Source organism: Magallana gigas, chromosome 7 (assembly GCF_963853765.1).
Source record: "Magallana gigas chromosome 7, xbMagGiga1.1, whole genome shotgun sequence".
NCBI lineage: Eukaryota > Metazoa > Mollusca > Bivalvia > Ostreida > Ostreidae > Magallana > Magallana gigas.
This window is the reverse complement of record NC_088859.1, coordinates 25343380-25370930: the sequence shown is the minus strand read 5'-3', so window position 1 is coordinate 25370930 and position 27551 is coordinate 25343380. Positions and strand designations below refer to the sequence as shown.

Genomic DNA, 27551 nt, shown 5'->3' with positions numbered 1-27551 from the left:
GTTAAAAACAACTTTATTTTATACAATTTTGATTACTTAATGTTGTAGACGGTATTGACAATGCGACCGTTTGCTTAAGAGTAATCAGTCGACTGTAAACTTTACACCTGACTGAGTTAATACAAACTGTTTAGTGACAATTTAGTGAGACTCAACTCAATCAGCTAAGAGGGCAGCTGGTGTTTGTGGTCAAAATAATTTATTATATGCAAGATATCTGTAAATTGTTGAAACAACAATCACCGATACAACATGAGGTTTAGCATTAGAATATATGTAGAGAAAAATTTGCAAAGAAGACATACATATACTCTACTAAATTGTCCATTTAGTCTGTAATTTACTAGATAAAGGAGATTCGATCAGAGTTGTGGCCACTAGTGCTCAGGTGAGCAATTTTGCCCCTGGGCCTCTTGTTTGTATATATATATATATATAACAAACAAAAAAAAACCAACCAAATTTAATTTAGTTTTAATTTATTAATCATATATTAAGTAACATTTGAAAATAAATTGTTCAATTTATTATCACAGATTCATAATAATACAAAGGAAAACATCATAAATAGTCAAAAACTTGTATAAGTAAAATCCTGATTTGGCTCTAGGTTTCTGTTTTCAGCAAATAACAGGAAAAAAATAATGCCAGCGACAAATCCTTAACCCCAAGCAGTATAAATATAGGTGCCTCATCAAATTGTGCTTAGACTGATTTGCCCCTCCCATCACTTCAAATCCCATCACCAAGTGCTGATCACAGTCAAATGCAGTGCCTCTGGTATGTGTCTGGGTCACAAAAAGTGACATCCATCACAGAAATCATAAATGCAAGCTTATATATACTACATGTACCATAAGTAATTAACATAAAAAAGATGGTCTGTTTATACATGTATATCAAATACACAGCAAAAAAAAACATCAAACAAAAATAATATATTTTTTTCAAAATACAAAAGATAACGTTTATTTCATATTTGTAACACACTATTGATGTATTCTGTCAATTTATTGCAGTGTCCTTCAAAATATTTTCCTCTCTATTCCATTGTTTTTGTACTGTGAATGTCTATATCAGGTGCTGGATTATTCAATATTCCACGGATATCCTGGAAAAAAAATTACCCCGGTACATTAAAATAATTGAAATATTTTCATTAACTCTCTTTGAAGGGATAAGTGATCAAATTTGGGATTTCAATTTATATTACTACTGCAATAAGTAATTAAGATAAAGGAAGTAACTTGGTTACTGTGGTTTCATTAATATTCGTTGAATACCAATTTTTGTGGATTTCGTTGTTAAGTTGATTCCCAAAATTAAATGTTCATTGAAGTGCAATTTCTTTTAACATTTTGTATTGATAGGGTCATTGGCCACAAATTACTGTATCCTTGAAACTGTGATTTTCACTGTATCCACGAAAATTGATACCCTTGAATATTAATGAAACCACAGTATTTTAACTTTTTGTTTTATTCATTTTTGTAAGCAGATTGGTTTAATATAATTTTTTACAAGGTAGGGCAGTGTAATAAAGTGGAAATAAAGTTGGAATGAGTATTAGCACTAACCAGTGCTTTATAAGTCTGACAAGCGGCCATAACATCCTGTATGAGTGGATGCTCGACCAAGACCTTGAAGGGCAGAGGTTCCACATTATCACTGCCAAGCTCCTGGTACACACTCGACAACTTCTCCTACAAAACACCAATAAATATATTAGATAGGGCATTCAAATTTGCACTGAATTCTTAAAGCCTGTCAAATTTTTCACAGTTTACGGTTTACACTTCCTTCTCTTTTGTTTATAATCACAAGGCACATTACAACTACCAGCACATGTCATCATTTCACCTTATATTTAAAATGACCCAATACAATTTATCAGTATTGTAGCCTGTATATACATATGTCTGTAACTTGTACCTAGATGGTTTTTTGAAGATTATATGATGTGCGCTTTATGGGTAATATAAATCCAATTGAGTCTCTCCCACACAATAAGACAACTCACCCTTGAGGTGGCATCTTCAGGATCAGCTGACACACTAAAGCGGTGGCTGTCTCCACTTGCATTCTCTCCGTGGTGCAGGACCTGATACAGGGCATCCAGTGGCACCTTGGCATTGACCGCGTCCTCTGGGATGTCGATGGGGACAGGGGGAGATGGGGAGTGGTCCTCCATAATGTCAGGGTTACTGGTGAGAAAAAAATGTTCACGTTCAATTAAAGTTTTAAATGTGGAATGAATTTAATTCACTTTTTATGTAATGGGGCTTTATCTGATTTCTTGCAGTAGATTTGTGACAACTAAAAGATAAAAGCCTCCAACACCCCACTGGTTGTAAAAAAGATTAAAGTAATTTTCTTGCAGATTTTACCAACTTGAATACCGAAACCCCACTGACCGAAAAAGAAGAAGAAGATTTTATCAAATAATAATGAAATAATAAAATAATAATGGCCTCCAAAATTCCTGCCTTTAGTTTTTAATCACTGATCACTGAAGGAGACATATAGATATACCTGTCTGATCTACTCATGGCCCTGGTGTCTGGGCGAGGGAGTCTAGGCATGTGAGTCCCGGAGGCCACACTCAGCGCACGCAGGAATCCCTCATTGGCATTGCATGAGGCGCTGAAATACATCAGCTGAAAAAACCCCAACAAATACATATAAAAATTCAGAAAAATAAAATCAAAGGCTATTTGATAATTAATTTTTTTTATAGGATATACATACAATTTACAGTTTTGCAAAGAACAAGTGAGCTACTGGTACATGTATTTACATTTATATTTTTTATGCCAAAAAGCTTTACATAACCATTAATTAAGTAAGAAAATGATAGACTCACCATGCTGATGTAATTCATGACTGGTGGAGTTTTACTGTGATCAGCAAAGAAGTCAAACAAAGCAGCCTTCAGTTTGGAAGCTCGATCAAACTCTTCACTGCTTGAAGATTGATTACCAAACCAAATATCCATCTGAAAATAATTCACTAGAATTACCTTTTCAGTTCAATTTTTCAAGTTCAATATAATATGTTTACTACAGATTACCAACACTCTTGGATAAAAATTAAGAAAATATGGAACAATAATTAGGGTTGCAAAAATAAAATGCCATAAATAAACTACAAAAATTATTGAATAGAAAATGGTTATTCTGCTTTAGCTACTGACCCTATCATATTGTTCCCTGGTGACACAGCCTGTGGACTTCTGGTCCATTTCCATGAACTTCTGCAGGGTCTCCAGGAGTTCTGTCTGTGTGGGTGAGGGCAGGGGCTGGGCAATGGCAATCAGGAACCGCCTCCAGTCCACATACTCTGCATTGGCCGACAGACCATTCGCAATCTCTTGCACCTGTTGACATAAATACATTGTAATGAGGATTTGGAAATCTATTCCAATGATATATCTGAGTGCTGTGGTATCAAGTCATTTTTTTAAGTAGACCAAATGATATAATTTTCAAAATCCATCTGACTCTTTTCAAATATTCCACAGAAATTAAGCTATCATGCTAGGATTTGTTCACTTATAAAAGTAAAATTTAACGTATGTTAGCTGAATAATTGCTCTTCATTACCACCATGTTTTAAGATTGGCAACGTCTACTGATCGAGAATGGTTTTAAAAAGAATTTAATCAAAATTATAAGATATTCATGTACAATAAGATCTTGCTACATATTAAGATGAATGGTCACCAAAGCATACTCACCTGTTGAGGAGAAATATTCATCCAGATGTCTGGAAGCTGCTCCATTCCAAAAGCCACAGACACCATGTTCTCAAAAGTCTCCACAAAGGACTGCTTGGACATGACCCCTGTGGGGGCTGTGGCAGTGAACTGTGTGAAACAGAGGGAGACAGTTTTATAAGATCTGTTCTAACATTTGAATTTCGTACATGTAAAGTACATGTAAATATTGATGGTAGCAAGTGCATCCCTGCACCACGAGATTTACCGGTATATGTACGAAAATTAGTGTCATGAGTAAAACAAAGATTTTCTTGGGAGAGTAATATTAATATGCATCCTATCATAGCTTTCCTGATCATAATGGAAAGAATGACTACTGGTACTTCAAAAGCACTACATGCAGAACAATGAATAAAAAAAATTCTTTTATATTTGAAAAAAAATACAGAATTTTTTATATAAATGTATTTGAATCTATGTTCAGCTAAATACTTTTGTACTGTAACAACTGAATGAATGCATGAAAATTTGTGACATTATCGCCAACTGAAATGAATATGGCTTACCTGTTGATATAAGTTCAGTAATTGGCTGACAGTGAACTGCTCCGGCAAGACCACTTCCTGTATGACAGGTGGGGGTTCAGGGCTCGGAGAACGCAACACCTTCAACTCCTACATGGGAAAAAAAATCAAGTTCAAATTCAGTCCAAATATCAAATCAAGCTAAATATCAGCCAAGATCAGTACTGACTCTAAGGAAAGATTCTGTATTTCACTCACGGTGTTGATGAGGAAATCCTCCTGCTGAAGAACCAGCTCCTGTTTCAGTTTCTGCCGTTTCTCAATGGCAAAGCGAATAGCTTCGGACATCTGATCAATGCTACATAGAAAATCAAACAATCACATCAGACTGTTGCTTACTTTTACATGCAACAAAAGATTTTTTTAGTTTCTTAAGAAATATATTTTGGAATGTGCTCAGCAAAAATTTATAAAGCTCTTTACAGACTATATTACCTTTCCATTTCTTTTAAGAACCTTGCTCCTAGCCAGTCAATCATCTCTTTGTATGTGTTATCAGCCTTGGACTTCAGGTCTTGTAACACATTGATTCCCTGGACCTTGATCAATTCTAATCTCTTCTTGGCAGCAGTTTCTGTAAAGAGTTAGATCACGTATAAGCATGAACACATCTCCCCACCCCTCAATATTCTAGCAAGCTACTGAAACATAGTAAATAAAAAAATTGTTGAAATAGTTTTATTTTTTAACAAACCTTCTTCTTGAATGGCAAAGTAGTACTCCTGTCTCATTCTTTCTCTCAATTCTTTCTTCTGTTTTTCTTCTTCACTCATCTCTTCTGTCGAAGCTTCAAGTGCAAATTATTTTCAGTTACGCAAGATTGACCCATTGGTGTTACATATACGTACATAGTAATTCTTAGATGCAAAATGCCAAAAGAAACTTGAAACTTCTCAAAATCTCTACTTACAAGGAGTGGGTGTTGATGCAGCATCATCCTTCTTCTTTTTAGGGGAGGGACTCCTGCTCTTGCCCTTTTTACCTCCCTTCTTGTTTCCAGCCGCAGCTTTCTGAGCAGCTGCAGCCTTCTCTCGTTCTCTTTCCTCATCTCTCTTTCTTTCTGCTTCCTCCTCTGCCTCTCTTGCAGCCAGCTCATTTTGTAGCTGAAATGTAAGGTGATCGATATTTTGAATTTTGACATGCTAGATATCCCTTATAATTTTTTTTTAAAAAACCCATACTATATTTTTTAAGCTTAAATTGTTTCAAATACTACCATAATTATCTCAGAAACAAACCCTGTAAAAATTTTATTACCACTATTCATATGTCCATGTATCATTTATGCATGATGTAAAAAACTTACAATGGTGGCTAAGGCATTTGTTCCCGATTGGAATCCATCGTACAGAAGTTTCTCATCTGGATCCATTGGAGGAGCAGGGCTTTCTGGTCCTCCATCATCCTTCTTGCCTGGCTTTTTATCTTTTTTGTCTTTACCAGCACCTGCTGCCTTGGAATCTGGATCAGGTGAAACAGGTCTACGAGGCACCAATGGAATTCTACAGGAAAATAAAGATTTACGTACATATTTCATTCAACACTAATCTTTTTAAAGAGTCAAAAGCTATATCCCCCTCTCCCAATCTTTTAGAAACTTTTCGATTCAGTTCCTTCTTAATACAAGTGTATAAATAAATATGTTGCTGATAATTAAAATCATTTCAAGTGAAATTAATTTTTCATAAAATCGATGTCACTCTTCATCGGTGTTTCAACCCAAACTTACTTCTTTTTGCCAGATTCATCAGCTGGAGTTTGCTCAGCCGCTTCCTTTTTCTCCTTGCTCTTGTCTCGTTTCTTGGCCGAAGGACTCCTGGATTTTCTTTCTTTGGGAGATTTAGGGGATTTAGGGGACTTGGAGCGACCAGATTTGGAGCGACTAGATTTGGGTCGATCAGATTTAGCACTATCACGGCCCTCCTCTGCAGGGGGTGGGTTAGAAGCAGTCTCACTCTCAGATTTATCAGGTGACTCAGCTCTCTCCACTGGAAGCTTAAAGGGCAAATAAGATACATGATTATTTAAATATTCTACAACAGTTATTGCCGAGATCAAAGAGATGCCGCGGACATTATTCTCCAATATACCATGAACGTCATCAGTAAATTATCAGATCAGAAATACCTATTTGTCTTGCACTGATCATGAAAGTACAACTTCAAACCATAAAAAGTTTTAAAACTATGTCAATTTCACATGTTACCGGTAGTTCCAGTCAAAACGATGTGTATTGCCACAAATGTTTATTTTTTAGAGATCAGTGCGGCTGTTCCTAGCACCTCCCTAGCACATTTTCACTGCGTGTTTTTAAATAAAATATATAAAGTGTAGAAGTAATAATCGTATTAAATTGCCCTAAAAATATTAGGAACATGATTCAAAGATATTTTTATAAATAAGTAAAGAGTATTAAAAATCCAAAGACAAAATTCTGTCATCTGCATGTGATTCCTTTGATCGATACACATGTAAACATTATGAACAAAACCGTTGGGGTTACACGGAACAGCCGTCAAAATGACCTAGATCGTCTCTCTATAGGAGAAACAATCTGTAGAAATACTGGGCTGTTAGTAGAATAGAAATAAAGTTCTTATTATCGTGAATGTTGCAGGATAACCTCCTCGGTCTCAAAATGTTGTTTGAAATATAAAAGCCTGGGCTTTTATTTTTCAAAACAACATTACTCGACCTCGGAGGTTATTCTGCAACATTCACGAAAACTCGTACTTTATTTCTCAAATATTTGAAATTTTAACATCCCTTTTCCACCTATCAGTGATTTACAAAATATTGAAACAAGTTAAAATATAATACATGAGGCAGAAGTAAATATAAATTTCTTCTTTTGCATAAATTTCATTGCCTTACCTCAATGAGTGGAATTCTGGTATAGTTGGCATTCAGTTCCTCTGGGTAGTGACCATCCATGCCCTTGTAGTAGTCTCTCAGCATGCGGACCGTGTCCTGATACCTGTCCACCTCCCCCTGCATCTGGGTCAAATAGTGGTTACTGAGTAAGCCCAGGTGATCGTCCAACCAGCCATCATCAATGATGGCTTGTCGTTCCTTCTCCGCCTGTGCCTTGCGCTCGTCGCAGATGTCCCATAACTTGACCCTCAGGTCATCGACCCGCTGATGAAGCTCAGCCTTTGTCTCTTCATCATCTCGCATGTCGTCCGGAACCTCGTTGTATTCCTACAAATCACAGAAAACTGCATGTAATACCGATATTTAAAATTGATATCCTGTTTGTATCATATATTAAATCCAATTGCACATTTATAAACTTCTGACTATTTGGTTCTAAACCACATTGAGTCAGTAAAAGCAATTCTTCATTATCAACATTAATTTAATTGATAAAGAATACATCTAAGATTTATAACTTTGAGACCGATAAACTGACCTTCTGCCATTGGTTGACATAAACCTGCTTGTTGTCTGGTCGTCGTAAATAAGCAAGGTAGTCCTTTCTGAAGAACAAAGAAACAAATTGTTAAATTCTATGAACAACTCAATCCAATTTTTTTGTATCAATTTTTAAAAAATGAACTCTATTTTTATGATAAAAGATTGACTGCAGCCTACTTGATCTGGTAGAAGTATCTGTAGATGTTCTCTCTCTCATCTCTCAGCTTACGGAACACATGCTTACTGTTACCCACGTAAGTTTTTTCCACATTCTCCCAGTACTTAGCCAAAACTTCGGCCAAATCCTTTAAAGATTGAAAAGCTTAAAGTTAATTTCTTTGGAAAGAAATGTGCAGTGTTGCATCAGAAGTATACATAAATCTAATGAATAATATAAATTACATACAGTGTTATATCATGTTAAAAATAATGTCTAGTCTAAATTAGCATCCATTTTTGTAAAAAAAGAAAAAAGAAAACAAGATATTTGCAAAAGTTTTCAAAACAGGAAATTGTTCAGATGGATTTTCCAAAAGGAAGCTCTCTTGAGTCATCATTATATATTAGACTCATCAATGCACCAAATCAATAGAAATATTTGTAGAAGCTATTAAAACTGAGATTGAAGGGAGAAAACTCTTACCTTTTCCAGGGGCAGGTCCACAAACTCCCACTCCTCAGAGCCTGGTTCTGGTGGAGGAGGCCCGGTGGGCTCCTGTGGTTCTGGTTCTGGCTCTGGTTCAGGAGTCTTACGCTTCTTACCAGAACTTTTCTTAGACTTTGGTGATGAACCTATGAGAGTTAAAGAAACTATTTGTCAGATATGATTTTTAAGATTATAATGATTCAGTATTCCAAATATCTATTCTGTTCCAAATGAAAATACATGTATTTAAATGCAAGGCTTGGATTCCTTTCACTCCAGAAAGTTCATGCTTTTCCCTTAATGCCAAAATTTTTAAAATTGCATGAACAGATAAGCATTAAAAAACCCATAAAAATAACACTACTACACCTTGTTAGATTTGAAAAGCAGGAAAATTTTAAATGCATTAGTATAAAGAAACTTGTGTCAAAAAAATATCTAGAAAGGACTAAATCTTTTTAAAATGTATGTGAGGATATAACATTCATGCAAATCATTACATATTATGCAGTTGTCAAAATAGTCATGTTCTGCTTTACATACAGAGAGAATTATACGGCTTCATTTTTTAAAAATAAGATAATGATCTCCACTGACCCCTGCTGCCTTTTTTGCTGCCGGCCTCGGATTTCTTGCTGCTGGCACTGCGTTTGGGAGAGCCACTCTTGTCTCGGCCTTTCTTGTCCTTGGGAGATTTACTTCTGGAGGATGAGGGACGCGATTTCTTTCCAGAACCTGCATTTTATAAAGGAAGAAAAAATATAAATATTTTGGCATTATGTCATTTAAAATTTTAGTGCATTAATACCTTTGCTGCTTTGCATTATTAATTAGATTTTATACCCATTGAAAGTTTTTAAAAATTTATTTGACTTTTCTGGTTTATTTTGTTCAGTGTACCTTTTCTAGAAGATGATCTGGAGCCTTTCTCCTCAGGTGGTGCTTCCTCTTTTGGTGGTTCAGGTGGAGGTGGTGGTGCCTGCAAAAGGAAAAAAGTTTAATTTCAGGAATTTTCATTAACTTATCTACTAACCTTCAAATACAACAAATTACTTATTCTTGCAAGCAATGAATACTTGATTTCTTTTCTATTTTCAATGTGTAAACAAAATCTTCATGAAGGCCTTTCAAGTTTTCATAAATAAAGTTCTTAGTTCTTCACTTGAATTAAATTTGCACTGAATTTCAACTTGAATTTCCCACCTCTTCTTTCTTTTCCTCCACAGGTGGTTCAGGTACTGGCTCTGGTTCTTGTCCAATACCTTGGAGCTATTGAATCAATTTTAGAAAAGTTATCAAATGAGTCATAAGAATAAAATCAATATTGGCTTGTATAATAAAGTAATAATTGTTACAGTTAAGTGCTCAAGTACTAGCTGTTTCAGATATATTTTGGGTGAGAATAATGACATATACAACATCAAGTTTCTTTACAATCATACCTTGGCAAGTGTATCCTCTAGGATTTTCTCCACTTCCAAATACACAGTCTGCATCCCTTGGGCGGCATCCACAGTAGTCAAAACTCCAAACTTGTTGTACCACTTTTCAATCTTTGGCCAAGAGTCCAAATACCTTGTTATCCTGTCAAAATACAATTGTGTCACTCATTAGTAAAGAAACAGAATGCATGTTAAGTAATTCTGCATGCAAGTTAAAAACAATTCAGCTTAAGCACCATATTAATCTGTTTAGATAATCATCAATAGTATAATAAAACATTTAAAATACTATTGAAAATATTTTTTTCTGCGAAATGCAATGTTATCTCTGAGACTTAAACAAACAAAAAATACCTTTGTTGAATTTGATCCTGGTCATGTGACATATCCTGCACCGGAATTACTTGTTCCTGTCTTCCTACGCCTGTCATGCTTCCCTCTGGTGGAGGCTTGAACTCCTGATGGTACTGCTCATTGGCTTGTAATGCAACTAAAAAATCATATTTTACAAACATTTTTAAGTCAAACTCATGTAATCTAGTACTCCAAATCCAAAATTGTATAGTCATTTAGATGTAAAAAAAAATCCACATTGATAGAATTGGATACATACGTAGTCTACCAGCAGATCTCTTCAAACACAGCTCATCCGGAACCTCAAAGTTGATGACCACATCCAGACCACTAGCCGGATCGGCTGGGGGTGGTGTAGGGCGGGGGTCCTTCACCAGGTTCGATCTCTTCATTTTTCCAGAAGATTTGTCGTCTTTCTTGTCACCAGCAGAGAAGCCAGTGAGTGCTTTTTCCAGGACCTTGGCCTGATACAAGTTGGTTGGGAATCCATCGATTATCCAACCTGTCTCCTCAGGAATCCATCTGAAATGGAGTGAGTGCATCAAAAAATGACTTCTGGATTATCATGATCCAAGTATAAAAAAAATGGATGATCAAAACTGTACTCATGGATACATACAAATACATGTATTCATTTATGGGTTAGTTTTTTGGGTTTTTTTTTTTTTTGCTGAGTAAGATAAAAAACAAAGAACTGTTCTCACCTGATGGTTTCTATCAGAATGTCAACAATCACTTGATCATCAACAGGCTGCCCTTTCTTCAGGTATTTCAAGGCCTTGGCTCCAAGCTTGGCTTTGGGAGTTGGCTATTGAAGAAGAAATGCAAGAATTTTTACCAAATGGATTTAAAATTAATAAAGAATGGATAGCCTCACTATTTACCAGCTTTTAATGGCATTCTAGGGATGTTAAAAATTTGAAAATATTATTAACCTCATTGTGGCAATATATACCACTCAGAGTAAATTCTTTAAAATCTAGCTCTTGTATTTGTATTTGATTATATCCCAGATAGCATGACTACGTTGGGCCAACGTTGGTTATTGGTTGTACCGTTGGTCGATGGTTGGCGTTGGGCACACAATGTTGGCCCAACGTTGGGCCAACATTATAACACATCTTTCATAGCACATTGATTGCTTTGTTGGCATGACAACGTCGGGCCAACGTTGGGCCAACATAAGTAAAACATGTGATCTCTATTTGTTGGTAATGCACAGTTGGCCCAACGTTGGGCCAACATCTTACCATGCCATGAATTTCGACTAAGTGTTTGTTGGTGTAACAATGTTGAGCCAACGTTGGGCCGACATAAATAAAATATATGATCTATATTTGTTGGTAATGCGCAGTTGGCCCAACGTTGGGCCAACATAATAACATGCCATGAATTTCGACTAAGTGTTTGTTGGTGTAACAATGTTGAGCCAACGTTGGGCCAACATAAATAAAATATATGATCTATATTTGTTGGTGATGCGCAGTTGGCCCGACGTTGGGCCAACATCTTAACATTCCATGAATTCTAACTAAGTGTTTGTTGGCGTAACATTGTTGGGCCATGGGTGGGCCAACGTAGGTAAAACATGTGATATCATTTAATTGTTGGTAATGCGCAGTTGGGCCAACTTTGGGTCTTTATTTTTACATGCTACGAATTATGACAGAGTTAAAACAAACAAACAGATAACATAAACACAACCACAAAAATTTAAGGTATAGGTGAGTAAATAATGTGATTTGCTCTGTTAATTTTGATTGCAATTATAAGGAATTTATAGTGTCTTAATTATCTTTTAACACATGAAAATGTTAATTTAAAAGTTTGTATGTATAACTAGTTGAGTTTAATCTATTTCTCTTACTTTGGAATACATAACATGATTCATTGTATGCATATAGATCTCAGTAATTTGGGTTGAAAAATAGTTAATATATGTTATTAATATAAAAAGTTTTAAACTGTCAAACGTTGGCCCAACATTGGTTCGTTGTTAGATTTTAAACCCGACAATGAATTTTTTTTTATTTTTTGAGAAATTTAGTGGAGCATTGTAAATTGTATTGGGCTTAATTATTTAAAACTGTTGGGTCATAGATGTTAAGGCCACTGTTGCTCTGTTGAGGGATGTTTATTGTTTATATAAATGTGATGAGCTGTATGTACACGTGTAGCTGGAGCGCCTATTGCATAACGAATCTTAAAGTGTCGAAATTAAGAGGCAGACGGAGCTCCTTTACTGCCCAAGTATCTAGGTCAGTGCTACTCACAGCATGGGACTGGCCAGTTTCCTTGGAGATCGGTCATCTGATATAACCAGGATGGTCAAAACTGCCACTTTTTATTTCGAATACATTGCAACCGTTGTATGTGTACACCTATAGTAAATAGTGCTTTTTCTACTCTACGAATTATACATTAGAAGATTGGGGATATATATGCTACAAAAAGTAAGTACATGATAATTTATTATATTAACTTATGTAAATAATAGTTTTCTTTCAAGAAATCGAATGCTTGTGCAATGTTTCTTTATATTATATAATGTTTGAATTGTCAATGAGTTAAATTAAAAAAATATAGAAGCATTCATAATCATATTATACATTCCTTTTCAGTATAACAGATAACATTAATTCATATTGCACAATAAAAATAACAACTAAAATTTACATTTTCAGCCGCAGTAAGAAAAAAACAGACTGTGTGTCTCTGCAACAAATGTAGAGATAGGGAAGGACGGGTTCCGTTTTTCAAAGACCGTGAAGGTGAAGGGAAAAAAGGGAAGAAAGAAAAAAAGCAAGGAGGTAACCCAAGCCACTGAAGCCAGTGACCCGGACAGTGATCAGACCCTACAGTTCGATTGTTACTAAGGAATTTACATAGACAAAGAAATATGCTAGCGATTCTTTTTAATTCTAAAAAGTGTTTAAATGTATTGTAAATTTTTACTAAGAAAAAATAAAATCTGTATACTATGTTTTCATTGCATAGAATATTTGAACTCCTGCATCTTAATAGCCAAACAGCAAACAGGAATTAATTGAACAAGAGTGTTGAATTTAAATTGGGATTACATTGAATAAGTGCCGACATGCTACGTTTAGCCATTAAAAGTTTGATCGTTGTCACTACGTTAGCCCTCACCTGTTTACTAGGATGGACCAACGTTGACAGAGGACGTTGGGCCGATGTAATTTTCCTCGTAATCTTTACGTTGGGCCAACGTTGACCCTCAGTTGTTCATTACGTTGGACCAATGTTGGCAGGCTACGTTGGGCCAATGTAATTTTGCTCATCGGCCCTACGTTGGTCCAACATGTTGGACCAACGTAGGCCCAACATGTTGGACCAACGTAGGGCCGATGAGCAAAATTACGTTGGCCCAACGTAGTCTGCCAACGTTGGTACAACGTAATGAACAACTAAGGGCCAACGTTGGCCCAACGTAGTCATGCTATCTGGGATCTACATAAGCTAACTCAAGAAAATTATAGTTTCTGCAAACCAGTTTATAACTGAAAACAAAAAGTCATTGAGCATAAAAGATGGTTTAAAGTACTGCCTAATAAACACACTGATATTGTTTATGTGCCTTTATTGTGACTGACACACAAACTATCATTGAACTTTTTTCTTTGAAATAAAGTATAAATTTTATATGCATTTAAATTTATAGTGTACTAGAATATTGATTATATTTTTCAGGTAGGAAGTGTGGAGAAACATTAATGGTACAGCTGTATAAGAGTTTCACATGTTATGCCAGTAAATTTTTTGTGCATTATACATGTATATAGGGTATTGTACTACTTAATTTGACAAATTCACAATTCACAACTTAACATATTAATACATTTATAACATGAAAAAAAGGATCATTCAAATGCCTTCTTTAATAGGACACTCGGGATCAAACAAGTTATGGATAGAAACAGAAAAATCATGGTTCACTTTGATTTTTTGACAGAAATTTAAAGTCAAGTTTAAATTTAAGAAAATTGTTATAAAATAAACACAGCATGCACATACAATTTCAAAAGTTCATGATGCAGATTATTTTTTTTTAAGCTTTCATTTGAGTGAGAACAAAGATATATTTGTGCCAAAAAAAAAAAAACAAAAAAAAAAAAACGTAAAAAAGAGTCAGGGTGTGATTTAGGAGGATTTTAAATGTTTAAATTGAAGATGGTATTAAGCAGGTATACAGGAGTTCCTATAGTGACAATAATCAAGGCTTATAATGTTTCAGATTAGAAATATGATCTTTTAAAATATAAAATGGTCACAAACTTGTTGGGTATCATATATATCAAAGAAAATCATATCTACCTCAGGTTCATCAGTCTACCACAGAACACAGCAAATATTGAATTAAAATTTAATCACACATTATTAAAAAATACTTTAAGTCCTTTTCTTTTAAATTAACAATTTAGTGTAACATCCCTTTTTCCACTAATATGACATTTTGCACTAACAGGCAGATTCATATAATTTTAAAAAAAAAAGAATTATCTTAATTTTACATGCAATTTCAGCACATCTTTGAGAAAAAATCAATTTATTACTTAATTGTAAAACTACTTTGTTCAAGAGATAAAGAGTCATTGCCCCTGTCAGAGGGACACATTGTTCTTAAGTACATAATTGACACGCATCTGCGTTGGTGACAATTTTTTTTTTGTTCTTCCTATTTATTCACATAACCCTCTTTTTGAAAAAAAGGAGTCCTTATTCAAGGCATTTTAAACTAAGGGTTGAAAAATTGTTCAAAGTAATGTCCCTTACCACTTGTTTCTTTTCCTTCAGTTTGGACTTTGACCTCTTGACAGGGCTGGCAGGGGCAGGGGTTGGAGCTTCGGTTGTTGCTGGGGGTGGGGCTGTCTGATCGGACGCCGCTGTGGGTCCAGTCTCTTCAGTCTGGGTGTCTGAGGGTGGCACCGATCCGGCCTGAGACTCTGTAGAACAATTCATTTAAAGTTAAAATTGTATTAAAAAATTTAACAATCCCTTAATGAACATAATTAATACACAATATCAATTGATCAATTTTTCCTTTTTTGACTTTTACTGCTTTTTTAGATATGAGAGGAACTGCAAAAATGATAAATTTTTGAATTGTGGAAGATATAAATACATGTATAATATTTTTATAAAGTACATAAGCATAGAAATATACATGTACCAAAATTTCACATATTTTAAACAACATTGAAACATTTTGCTTTTAGCTCTACATGAATATAGGCTCCTTGCAAGCACTGCATGCAATATCAGTCTTAATATTTTTGTCATTTGTATTTCACAAATTTTGTTCAAAATTGGTACATTTACAGTTACATTTTCAAAATGAAATTAAGATATATCATGAGGATAGATTTAATATCTGATTCAGAGAAATGTTTTCTCAAAAAATTCATTAAGCTCGTTTATAATTAAAGGAATGTAAAATGAGATATATATATATTCCCCAAAACCAAAACATACATTCTATGGAATATATCATTTTAAAACATTGGCATTTCATGTCTACAAGAACATAAAATATTTCAAGATACTGATTAAAAGGTTCAGAGAAAAATTAAGGCATACAGAAATAAGAAATAAATTTTTATCCAGAAATTTAGTCTGAATTATTATGCAGACTTATATGGAATTATTAAAAGATGGAAAGATGGGCAAAAAGACAATGAGAAGAAATTCACACAGGCTGAAACAGACATCTACTGATACCTGGTAGTATATTCGAACCCTCCCCAGTAGGAGCACGAATATTTATTGTAATGCCTACAGGAAAAATAAGGCTGCATATGTTAATATCAAGTGATGAAATCTGCTAAATTTACTTGTCTATTAATTTGTAGACTCATGCATTAATCTAAAGAAAATATAATTCTATGTTTTTTTACTAATTTGCTGTGCAACAAGTTTTTATTAAAGATGTACGTAGTACAGCTCTTCATGTATCTTAATTGGAATCTCCCCAATTTAAATAAAATAAGACTCGTAAATCCGCTCCTCTACAATACGCTATACAATCATAGAGGAGCGGATTTACAGTTCTAATTTTAGTAAGATTGAAATCTCCCATTCATATGATAAAATAAACAGAACTAAATCATAAATAGAATCATATGAATCAAACAAGAAAATCATATTGGTCTTTCATATTCTTCCATATTTTCATTTTAGTTTTTGGACATATCAATTATGAGTTGGATCAAATTGATAAATAAGCAAATTTTTCATATAATTTGATGTAACACGTATCAGTTTTAAATCCTGCATACATTGGAGCTGATAGCTAGAGGATGTAAATCAAGGAATAAATCTTTTATTACAGTTATCAAGGATTGAGTTTAAGGTATGAGATATCATCTTCATATATATTAAACAATTTTCTATGTCTATAGGAAAAGGAAAGGGGTATATATGTGGCAATTACAAGTTAAAGATATGTGTAAGATTTTCTCAATCATTTAATTACTTTCATTAGTATTAATCATATGATCGATTTAAGAACATCTGCATCAATTAACTAATTGCAAAGGCATCAAAACATTGCAGTAGAAATTAAGTGAATTAATATACATGTAACACACATTTGTTAAAATTGAATGTTTTATGCTGATAAATACCTGATTACAGTTAAGAAATAATGTTATAAATAGTAGAATTATACAGTTAAACTAACCTAGCTAGCTATAAGTGTACTAAGCTAGGTAGCAATTTTTCAATTGTTAATATGAAGAAGTATAAATCATTCATCCCTGGTTGGTTGCCAATGTTTGTCACTAAAATTTTCTTCCAATTATAATAATTAAAAGTAAAAACATCAAGGATTTAGTTGAAATATTAATTTTTATAACTGAAAAAAAAAATTCACAAACATTCTCTCCCTGACTGACCATTTCATAAATATAACCCAGGCATTCATTCTATTTTAATTAATTAATAGGTTAATTTCAAACTATGTTTTCAAGCAGTAAGTTGTAAGGAAATAATCAAATAAATATTTAATTTTATTTTTACCTGCAGGCTGATCTGCGGGAGACGACTCTGGAACTTTTTCTTCTGTCTCCTGTTCCTAAGAGGAAAATGCAGAGGATTAATTCAAGAGAGACACAATACCATCATAAAACTGAATTGATTTTCTAAAGGAAAAGAGAATTTTGCTTTGTAATCAGGTAGGTCACACTGTTTGTGTGTCATTAGTAAAATTTTAAATCAAATTATTCTTATCAACAACAGATATACTTCCAGTTTCAATGTATTATTGTACATGTAACTCTCTGTCAAATATTGCACCCTTCCAACCCACAATCATAATTAATTTCACCATTTATATTAATCTATTTTAGATCTCTGAAGCAATGAAATTAATGAAATAATGATAAAGTATAGACTAAGACATCCTGGTTTAAACATCGATAAATACAGTGTGCAATGTACAATATAGGCTTGCATGCATAATCATATGAATATTTTCATGTCATAAATGTGCAATTACAATCTGTCATATGTGTAATTACAATCTAGCCACTACATAATTACAAGACTAATATAGTACAAGTCGCATGCAACTTGAAATAGTTTTCAAGTCTGATCTGTGCAGTTGATGATAGGTTGTGATATACGGTACAAGCAATATCAGAGTGGATACCTTTTTGACTTTGTTAGATTTTGTCTTTTTGTCCTTCAATGATTAAATCAGTTTTAAATAAGGTGCTTCTAACAAACCTGAACAAACAAGTGCTTTTGCAACTCTGAAATTCATGAAAATCACCAGGAATTGGTTTAAACAGGAGATTTTTACCTGGACTATCATGGTTTCCCCATTTTCGTGCGCCTGCACAGCTTCACTGACCAGAGCGTCAACATCTAGCACCTTCAATCTGTGCTCTACAAGCAAAGAACATTAAATTGTAAAAAAAAAATTGTTCTTCGTCCCTATCCCAATTAAAAGTACCTATATCCTAAAACAGAATACAAAAATGGTCCCATTCATCCATTTATCATCCATTTATCCTTTTACCCACACAAAACTCACCAAAAACTATTACAAATTTACATTCAACACCCCAGACATATATCTCTTTATCATAAAAATTTCTTTCATTTAATGTTTTCTAAAGTCTGATTTAAAAAGCACAATATATATACCCTTTGCTAACTGCTGGATGATTGTTGACTTCCCACTGAACACTTTGCCTACAACACAGGCTCGGATGGGGAAGGGAGGAAACTCTGGTGGAGGAGGGGGTGGCTAAAAAGAGATTATCACTTAATTACAGTTCAACTTAAAGTATCAGTATATTGAGTCTTTTACAATCAAGCAAGAATTAAGACTAGAAGGGGATCAATTTTGGTGCTTTCTACAAATTATTTACTAGTACATCAACCAGTATTTATGAATAACTTTAAAACAACTTTCTGCGAGGTTCGCAAGAGCCTCGTTGTTGCAAATACCAGTCATTAATTGCCATATGGCTATAATAACAACAAGAGTATACAATACAAAGGCTTCATCAAATACATAAGTTGTTGCAAACCGGATTGTCTCCGGTACATTGCAAAATAAATGTTGTTGCAAATAAAAGTTGGTTTACAGTATTTAATTATGAAGAACTATTACTTACAGTTGGTGGTGAGACCATGTTAAACAGCCTCTGAATGACATGGCCAGTGATGGGGTTATCTCGAGGGGGCTGGGTCACCTCACTACCCTCAGGGGGCTGCCATTCTCCGGTCATAGTCTGAAGTATCAATATTAGAATTTTAGTACATTAAAATAAAGTATTCAAATCATAAATTTGGGTAACATCTGCATTTAATATAGTGTTGCAATTTCTGATATATACATGTATTATAAAATTTCAAAAATACAGAGGTTTACAGTTTTTTCATATTCTAATTGTTACATCATTTGGTAAATATACCGGGTATGTTTAAAATACATTTGTCATGAAATTTTCATTAATTTAATTGCTGAACCAATCGAAACGGACCTTCAAAAACTCCCACCTTATACTCTGAGAAGTCTCCCTCATCCAGCAAGGCCTGTCGCTCCTCTTCCAGTATCTGCTCTGGGGAGGGTTCTGTGGACTCGGGGGGAGGAGCTTGTTCATACAGAGGTTTGCCTGATATAAACAAGGCTGTCCAATCTCTCATTAACTTAGCTGGCACTAATCTGTTAAAATAGCAAATAACTCATCAGATTTCAATGTTATGTTGTAATACTTAAGGAGACAGAATCAATATTTAAAAAATATCAAGAAAAATTACACAAAAAACCCACTATATGGACTAAAACTAAATAAAACATATCAATATTCTTTTTCAGTACAGTAGTAGAATTTAAACTGATTCATACAGAGTAAACTCGTTTAAAGGCATATACTGGTAGATAAATCTTGAACAGTATGAATAGTATCTGTAATTTTTGTACTTAAAACTTCTTCTAAGATATAAATTTTAACAGTAAAGTCCATACCAAAAACAAAGCATCAGGAACACTTACTTTTCAGTTAGCTCTCTGTACTCTGCTACTTTACAGGTAAAGTCCACCAGTTGGTTGACCACTTCATTACAGCTCTCGTAATGTTTGGTGTACCTAGCTTCAGCCCGCTCAGCTGCTATTTTATCGTGAAGTTCTTGGTCTTTCTTGGTCTGCTCTTCATACTCCAGTTTAGCAAGTCGAGCCATTTCCTGTTTTGAAAAGAAATATGGTATGTAATTATATTATCATGATAGAATATATCTTCATTTAATATCAAATTTAGAGAATTTTCCTAAAACAGAGAGCTAGTGTTTTTGAAATTTTACAATAAAACTTGATTCTAAAATTGGAATTTTTTTTTTTAAAACGGAACGATGCTAAGCTGCCGTTTTATATAAATAATACTCGAATAAATGATGATTTTAAGGCTATGGCCGGGTATTGTGCCCCCACCAACCATCCCAAACATCTCTTTGATGGAATGGCTGCATTTTACACTGTTAGCCTATAAGATTTTTTTTTCTCCAAAAAGCCCTAATAATTCAGTAACTATCACTGGCAAATACTCAATCAATTAAAGTAATGCTGTACAACATGTTCTGAAAAACTTACAGCCTCTCTATTGAGAGCATCCACAAAGTCCTTCAGTCTTCTATCTTCGTACTGCTTCTCTCGGATGATTCGGTTCTTCCTGATGACCTCCTTCTCGTGTCTGGCCTGCAGAAGCTGAACAGCAATCCTTCTCTCTTGCTGGGACTGTCTCATCAGACGGTTCACCAACATCTCCTCCCTCCTTGCCTCCTGTTAAAAAATTATCCTCTTTGTTCAAAACTTGATTATGACCATGACTGAGAGAGGGTAAGGCAGAAAAGAGGGTGGTGAATGTTCAAAATGTAGCTTTGGTTAAAACATACCTCCTGAGCCTCATGAGCCTTCATCTGATCCACCAGGACTTTCCTCCTCCTCTTCTCTCGCTCAGCTCGAGCGGACTCATCTTCCTGCAGCCTCTTTCTGATCTTACCGATATAGTCATCATTAGAGGCAGGCTTTATCAGCTCAATGGCATCCAACAGTCGATCTTCATCTCTAGTTAAAATGTACTGGACATCGATTGCCTCTCTGAAAAAAAAAATTAAAATCATTCAAATTCAAAATATTGAATAAAGGTCACTACTAATTTATTTCATTCTTAACATTTATTTTTATGATTTTATTGTTCATTTAGAACAAATTAAAAACATTTTTTAACCATTGTGAATCTCTTAATTAAAAAAAAAACTGTCATTGTGTCCTTACCCATCATCATCTTTGGATGGAGGTAGAATCATCTTCATCTTTTCTTCAAACTCAGTTATAGCATCCACAGTCTCCTGTTATACAGAAAATAATAAATAATAGTAATGAGATCAATCTCCATCATAACTATAACCATAAAAAAGTGACTTTAAGTTTTAGAACATAGACTATATGTTTTGGAAGCAGTATTCATTATAAAGATGAGTTCTTCTTGAAATTTATATTTGACTTCTATAATTTAATTTTTTTTTCCTTGTATAAAGCATGCAATCTTTGATAACGAGTTGGTTTTATAATGTCCTAAAGCATCAAATTATTAGGTTTTATAGAACACAAATATGATCATAAAAATATACAGCATAAGAAACTCACTCCTGCTTCCTTTCTCCTGCGGAGTTCTCTCCTCCTTTGTATAGCTTTGGCCGTCTGCTCCGGTGGTGGCTTTGGAATATTGACCGTGGCAGCCCTGTGAGTTATCATCAAGAAATATTTTAATTAAATGCCAGTTTTTGGATGTAATCAATTATTTGAATTTTTGTTTTTCATGTTAGTTTTAAATTCTATCAACATGCAGTTATAAGAGGGTGTTGACATTAGATATGATATTCCTTGATAAAATAATTAAATTCTTTGGTACCATTTTCAATGGCTTATCAGTGACTTATAGTTTTAGAACATAGACTATACTTAATTCATGGGTTATACTACTTGTGAATCTATGAAAAAAAAAGAATGTGTGGTATTATCATATATTAATTGCCTAATCTCTCAATTAAATCTAATAAAAGTCAAGTTTAAAAATGTTTTCATTTATCTGACATGAAAAATTTTCATAATTCAGTATATATGTAGACACAAGCAGACCAACAAAATACATATGTATATGCTCCTTTTTTTATCCTAATCTTTAGTTAAAAAACTGATCTATAAAATTGACCTCAAAATGTCCTTCTCAGGGAAGTTTTGTTCTTTGAATAAAATACAAATATTCAAAACCGCTTTCTCCGATTTTTCTTCTTTTTTTTTTTTTTCTAAGAGAAATTTTTTAAAATGGGAGAAGGGGGCTTAATTATATTGCTGCTTATATTATAAGTATTGCTTTATACCTTATAAATCTAAAGCATTGAGTTGAGGCTTAACTCATACACATAAGAAATGGCAATATTACAAAAGCGTCACTCATATAGCATAATGTGCAGAATGATAATTTGAATTTTGGAAACTGACAAACAGCGCCACATCATGCCCCCCACCCTCCAAAAAATAATAGTAGTGAAAGTTATATAAATAAATATATATATCTTTGTTCATATCAAAGAGCAAACAATTCTGGCATTGTTTTTACCAACTATCACTAGCAACAAGATGTTAACTTTTTATATATAGTTTTATAATTAACATATACACATATTATATTAATTTAGTATATTATATATATATATATATAGTGTGGGTCTGTTCTTAAAACTGCATATTCAGTCATTACAGCTACATGTAGTATAATATATGTAAGTGCTAAAGGTATTTGGTTATTTCCTAAACATTCAATCAGTTTCACGGTTTTTATAGTTGGCGTATTTTGTTATTTATAAAATGCTTTAAGGAACAAAATTTTTATACATATAGGATTTTTAAATCATAGCATGGATAGATCAGATATTCATGCGTAAATACATAAATGTTCCAGTAATTATTTTTAATAAATCAAAGGAAATTTCCCTCTATTTTCTCTAATTGAATATGCTTTAATATTTTTGTCAACAATAAAATATTAACACAATAGCAAATGAGTGTAGATAAAAGGGAACAAAACTGTCTAATTAAGGGATTTATATTAAAAGGTTGCTAAAACATAACTTTATGTCACAGTTAGCTAGGTTAGCTAGAGCAAATTTCATTTCAGGAATGAGAGAAGATTGGGTTTGTCTGTTAATCTTAAAAACTTCTTTAAAAATATGTATTCCATGAATACATTTACAAACATTTTCAGAATAATTATCACTTCATGAGGTTGTAATATTTGAGCATGAAAACGAAAATAATGTCAAAGTGAATGTCTGATGATTTGCAACTTTGCATTTAAGCTTGATGAAGGGAAGTGATTCTCAAAAACTTGACACATTTATCAAATTGCTAAGCTATTGTATAATAACATGTATCAGTCTATGAATAAAGCTACAACAAATATCTATATGGTGTTCAAAAACAATGCGTGACAATATAAACACCATGCCAGCTGAAACATCTAACAAAAAACTTTTTTTGAAGCAACAAATACGGGTTGTTCTTTTTTACCTTTCTCTACAAAAATAAAACAGAAAGCAATCCAATTTAATTGCATGTATTTCTAAATATATTTAATAATACAGAGACAATGTAGTTAACATGTATGCACATCAAATACATGTACTAGTATAGAGAAACATATAGACCACTAATTGCTTACAGTGTTAGCTGGTATAGATAAATTGCAAAGAATTATGATTAAATTGCGAAGAATTATGATTAAAATAAAAATGTCTTTTTATTAAAAAAAGAGTTCAAATTTTAATTGTTGACTCATAAAGTTAAATAATTCTTTCATTTAAAATTCAAATTTGCTTTGCATTCTAGCCATTTTTATGAGAAGATATACTTATAATCAAATTAAGTTTTTCTTTCATATTGTTTCATTTAAAAGTGTTTAAACTGAACATTTTTTAAATTGGTAACAAAAAATCAAATTATCAATAATAAAATCAGCATTTATTAACCCAATTTTTTTTATATTTTCATTGCCAAATAAACTGTTTTTAAATGATATTAAAAGCTGAGTTTTTAAAATCTTTCATTCAAGATCCATCAATTACAAGAGACAGATATCTACAAGAGAGATCCACAAGAGTGAGATATCTACATGAGAGAGAGAGAGAGAGAGAGAGAGAGAGAGAGAGAGAGAGAGAGAGAGAGAGAGAGAGAGAGAGAGAGAGAGAGAGAGAGAGAGAGAGAGAGAGAGAGAGATCTACATGAGAGAGAGAGAGAGAGAGAGAGAGAGAGAGAGAGAGAGAGAGAGAGAGAGAGAGAGAGAGAGAGAGAGAGAGAGAGAGAGAGAGAGAGAGAGTTACTCAAACACTAATAGAAAATCTTCAAGTTTATCATTTACACTGCACAACTGCACAAAGAAAAAATAATAACACAAAGAAAATAAGGAAAACATATACCAGGTTATTTATCAAACACCTTTTGGACATGTCAAAGATAGTTAATCTTGTAAAGAATCTTTACTTGCATAATTATGTACAACAAACTAATTAATTTTTTACTTACTGAATCTTAGCCACAATTTCACTCTGTTTTTCCCTTAATCTCTGAGACCTAGCCAGAAGAGATTTCCTTTGGTCCTGCTGTTGCTGCTTTATTCTTTCTTGCTCTCGAAACCTGTCAGCAAAAGCCACCTTCTCCATTTCTATCTGCTTTTCATGAAATGTCTGCACCAATGCCTCTAAGTTCAGATCTGTCTGTCTAGGTGTTGCATGCTTCAGTCTCTGTATATAAGTAAGAAAAAAGAATTATTTCATATTGTAATAATGAAATGTTTGAAAAAAAAAACAACAAAATATTTGACCTAGTTGTAAGATCCATTACCTGTACATAAAATAAAAAAATCATTTTTCTATGACATGCATTAAAAGTATGTAAATAGTAAGGGATATCAAATATGCTGGATTTTTTGTAGTTAATGTGTTGAACCTGAAGATTTGGCCAGATTTCAATCACTATAGTCAATAAAATAGAAAATTAATTCATTTTTAATTGCACTGACTTCTTTGTAAATTCCACTTTCTACAGCATTCAGTTTAGCTGGAGCAGCAGGGCGCATTGTTTCCATGGCTACCCCCGTCAAGTTAGACTTTTTCTTGTTGTTTAATGCCACATAGAGCTGATACATTAGCCGTGTTGCCACGCCATGTTTCTCTGTCATAACATCTCGAGCAACATTTGTGTCAAATGGAATTCCAAGAAGATGAAGAACTGGTTCAATTCTTGTAAAGTTGTTGAGCTTGGAATCAGCGGTTCTAAAAATATATATTCATATAACATAAGATTTACTGTTTTCTGTACATAATTTCTACATACATACATGTATCTGGGTTTGTTTTTTTTTTACTTTTAATAATACTTAACAGTTATAAATTGCATTTTTTTTCAACTGAGGAAGATAATTGCAATAATTTTTAATGGAAATCTCTACTTACTTGCTTTGGGAGAACTGATCAAAATCATTTTGGAGTTGATATTTGTTCAAGACTTCTCCAATGAGATATCCTGATGCAAATTCCCTTGCAAAATTAACTTGATCTAAAAATCAAATATAACTGATTTAAATCTTTGTAGATGCCTATATAAGATAAATGACAGGTTATGCCAGTTTTTCAACATTGAATTTAATTTGTTAACCAGTGCTGCTTCTCTAACAAATAGAACAAAGTATACTGTAAATGTATGACAAATACTCAGTAGCTAAATATTCTATTCATATATATTTTTGGCATGATGCAGCTTTTGCTAAATCAAATATGGTACATCATAAAATGTGATGCGCGTATATGTATGAATATTGGTGTATACAGATTCAGCATAGCTGCAGTTCTGTAGCTCTCAGTATGAAAAAAAATTAGATGGACAACCTGGAAGCTACTAAAGATCCATACGTTAAAAAGTTGCATATTATGGTGCACAAAATCTTGCACTAGTTTTGCAGGACTAATTAATCTTATTTCTGAACACAATCTATACAAATAATTGATTCCAAAATATCACTTAACTTGCCTCTAATATTCTTTTAAACACCCTCAACGGTGAGCCCCATAAATTTAAGTGAAGTGGTGCAATTTTATTTACATGTAAAAATGTCAGCTTTCGATCTGCACATGAATTTAACACACTTCATTTTAAAATGTCAGTTAGCGTGTTTAAGAAAAAGTTTGAGGGAAGTACAGTGACTATATCAGTAGTAAATGTTTAAAGAATTTAATGGTTCTAATTTTTTAACAGAATTTGAGTAGAAATTTTGTAATTCAGCCTAAAACTATACATTATTTTGCACCATTAATTGCATTTTTTAAAACATGTACGGGTCTGTAGCTCACAGGTCGTCTGTCTGGTTTTTTTTTCAGACTGACAGCTACAGATCTGGAGCTAGATTCAGCAATATGCTAAATATATACCCCTAATTATATAATAGTGTTGTGTTGTGCATGTACTATGCCTAAATAGTAGTCAGGGTTTGATACATGGTGCACGAGCCGGAGGCGAGTGCACTATGTATCAAACCCTGACTACTATTTAGGCATAGTACATGCACAACACAACACTATTGTTATTATTATGCCGACTGTTAAATATACTGACGTGCTTTGCTATTAGTAGCTCTGATGTTCGAGTGTTGACAAGTCCCTTAAAATAATCACCGGAAAAGCAAGCATTTATTGTTGTTTTTCAAATTACGTGTAATCAATTGATTTGATTGTTTATTTAATCAAAAAGTTGTTGTACAATAAAAAGTCAACAAAGGTTTATGTTCTTTTCAAGAAATAGAGAGACGTTTGGCCTTACCGAGAAAACTCGAAATGTTTAGCAGACGAAATCTCAGTGAATTTTTGTTCTTGAACATTCTTTATCAAGCGTCATTTAAAAAAGCGTTTTTGTGATTCTCATGTTGAATTTCTTTGAAAAATGTTCAATCAATTTGTTCAAAATTTTATAGGAAACTTTAACTTTAAAATTACAGTCAATAATGAAGTTTTTTTTGGAAAAAATGAATAATTTTAATTGCTTGATGTCAGTCGTATATATCTACGTTTTATATACCTAAATACCGGTGTTCATAATAACAGCTAATTTAGCGTAGCGGTAACACGTTGGGCTTCATGTTAGAATCAATGATTTTAGCGTCGTGAGTTCGAATCCCGCTGTCGGCGCTTGAGAGATTTTCGCTGAAAATATTCGCCGTGCTCTATTTCGGCATAGTATGCTTACGCTATATAAATCCTTTGATACTATGCAAAAATAGATGCGTATTGAATATATAGTGACAAACTGACAGAAGGCATAATAATCTACTTTCTCATGTTAATAATTCAATAATGTTAAAATAAGATGCTTCCTAATACTTGCTAACCATAGCTTAAATTTGAATCAAGAGAGCAAAATACATTTCCTATTTAAATATTTTTTTTTATCCATCACATCACTTCATTAAATTAGATATATGTATGCATGCATGTTATTCTTATGTTAACATGAATCAAAAGTTGATATTTTTAAACAATTTGGATTCTTACCAACTTGTTGTGTTATAGTAAGCTCATCATTGAGCCATTTACATAGAATATCAGTCATCTTGAATTCTTTTTAGCGTTGTTTTTCATCACATGCTAATAACAGAATCCATATTGCCGCAGCAAGCGGTCGCTAAGGAGATGTAGCTGTGTACAAATGAAACAAATCTTTTCATTCGTTTATTTTCATTGTATCGACGGCGCTGATTAGTTAAAACTATTTACGACAATAAATGGGTAAAATATAAGTTCATTCTTTTTTCATGGTT

General features: G+C 33.3%; 1 protein-coding gene and 1 long non-coding RNA gene across 6 annotated transcripts; one reads left to right on the top strand and one right to left on the bottom strand.

Moving 5' to 3' along the window:
- Positions 1-458: 458 nt before the first annotated feature.
- On the bottom strand, positions 459-27442 carry LOC105318915 (sperm flagellar protein 2). Of its 5 annotated transcripts, XM_066067140.1 has the most exons (43): positions 27286-27442; positions 25198-25300; positions 24765-25017; positions 24269-24486; positions 21335-21428; positions 20963-21036; positions 20581-20785; positions 20279-20467; positions 19688-19875; positions 19192-19357; positions 18807-18923; positions 18331-18433; positions 17984-18069; positions 17831-17863; positions 17200-17254; positions 15901-15954; positions 14956-15125; positions 14497-14511; positions 10866-10969; positions 10421-10683; positions 10162-10297; positions 9808-9949; positions 9569-9634; positions 9266-9344; positions 8963-9100; positions 8363-8511; positions 7897-8024; positions 7715-7781; positions 7177-7503; positions 6032-6297; positions 5609-5804; positions 5213-5405; positions 4997-5089; positions 4738-4876; positions 4501-4600; positions 4285-4392; positions 3737-3865; positions 3194-3376; positions 2864-2995; positions 2533-2657; positions 2021-2204; positions 1578-1703; positions 459-1111 (listed from the first exon to the last, which is right to left on the bottom strand). In XM_066067140.1, exons 1-43 carry the CDS (start codon positions 27341-27343, stop codon positions 1043-1045), a joined length of 5823 nt encoding a protein of 1940 aa, XP_065923212.1. In that variant the 5' UTR covers positions 27344-27442; the 3' UTR covers positions 459-1042. The 5 variants fall into 5 exon arrangements, with proteins under 5 accessions (XP_065923212.1, XP_065923213.1, XP_065923214.1 ...); XM_066067141.1 differs by lacking the exon at positions 14497-14511; XM_066067142.1 differs by lacking the exon at positions 15901-15954.
- On the top strand, positions 11201-13142 carry LOC136270216 (uncharacterized). The gene is made up of 2 exons (XR_010707959.1): positions 11201-12614; positions 12846-13142. It is a non-coding gene; the product is annotated as an uncharacterized lncRNA (long non-coding RNA).
- Positions 27443-27551: the final 109 nt, after the last annotated feature.

What these genes read in the sequence shown, in the direction of transcription:
- LOC105318915 (XM_066067140.1), bottom strand. Translation starts at nt 27,343, where the DNA reads ATGACTGATATTCTATGTAAATGGCTCAATGATGAGCTTACTATAACA. An exon ending in GATGAATCTGGCAAAAAGAA is followed by an intron (nt 5,805 to 6,031) that starts GTAAGTTTGGGT and finishes ATTTTCCTGTAG; the next exon opens with AATTCCATTGGTGCCTCGTA. An exon ending in TGCATCAACACCCACTCCTT is followed by an intron (nt 5,090 to 5,212) that starts GTAAGTAGAGAT and finishes TTGCACTTGAAG; the next exon opens with CTTCGACAGAAGAGATGAGT.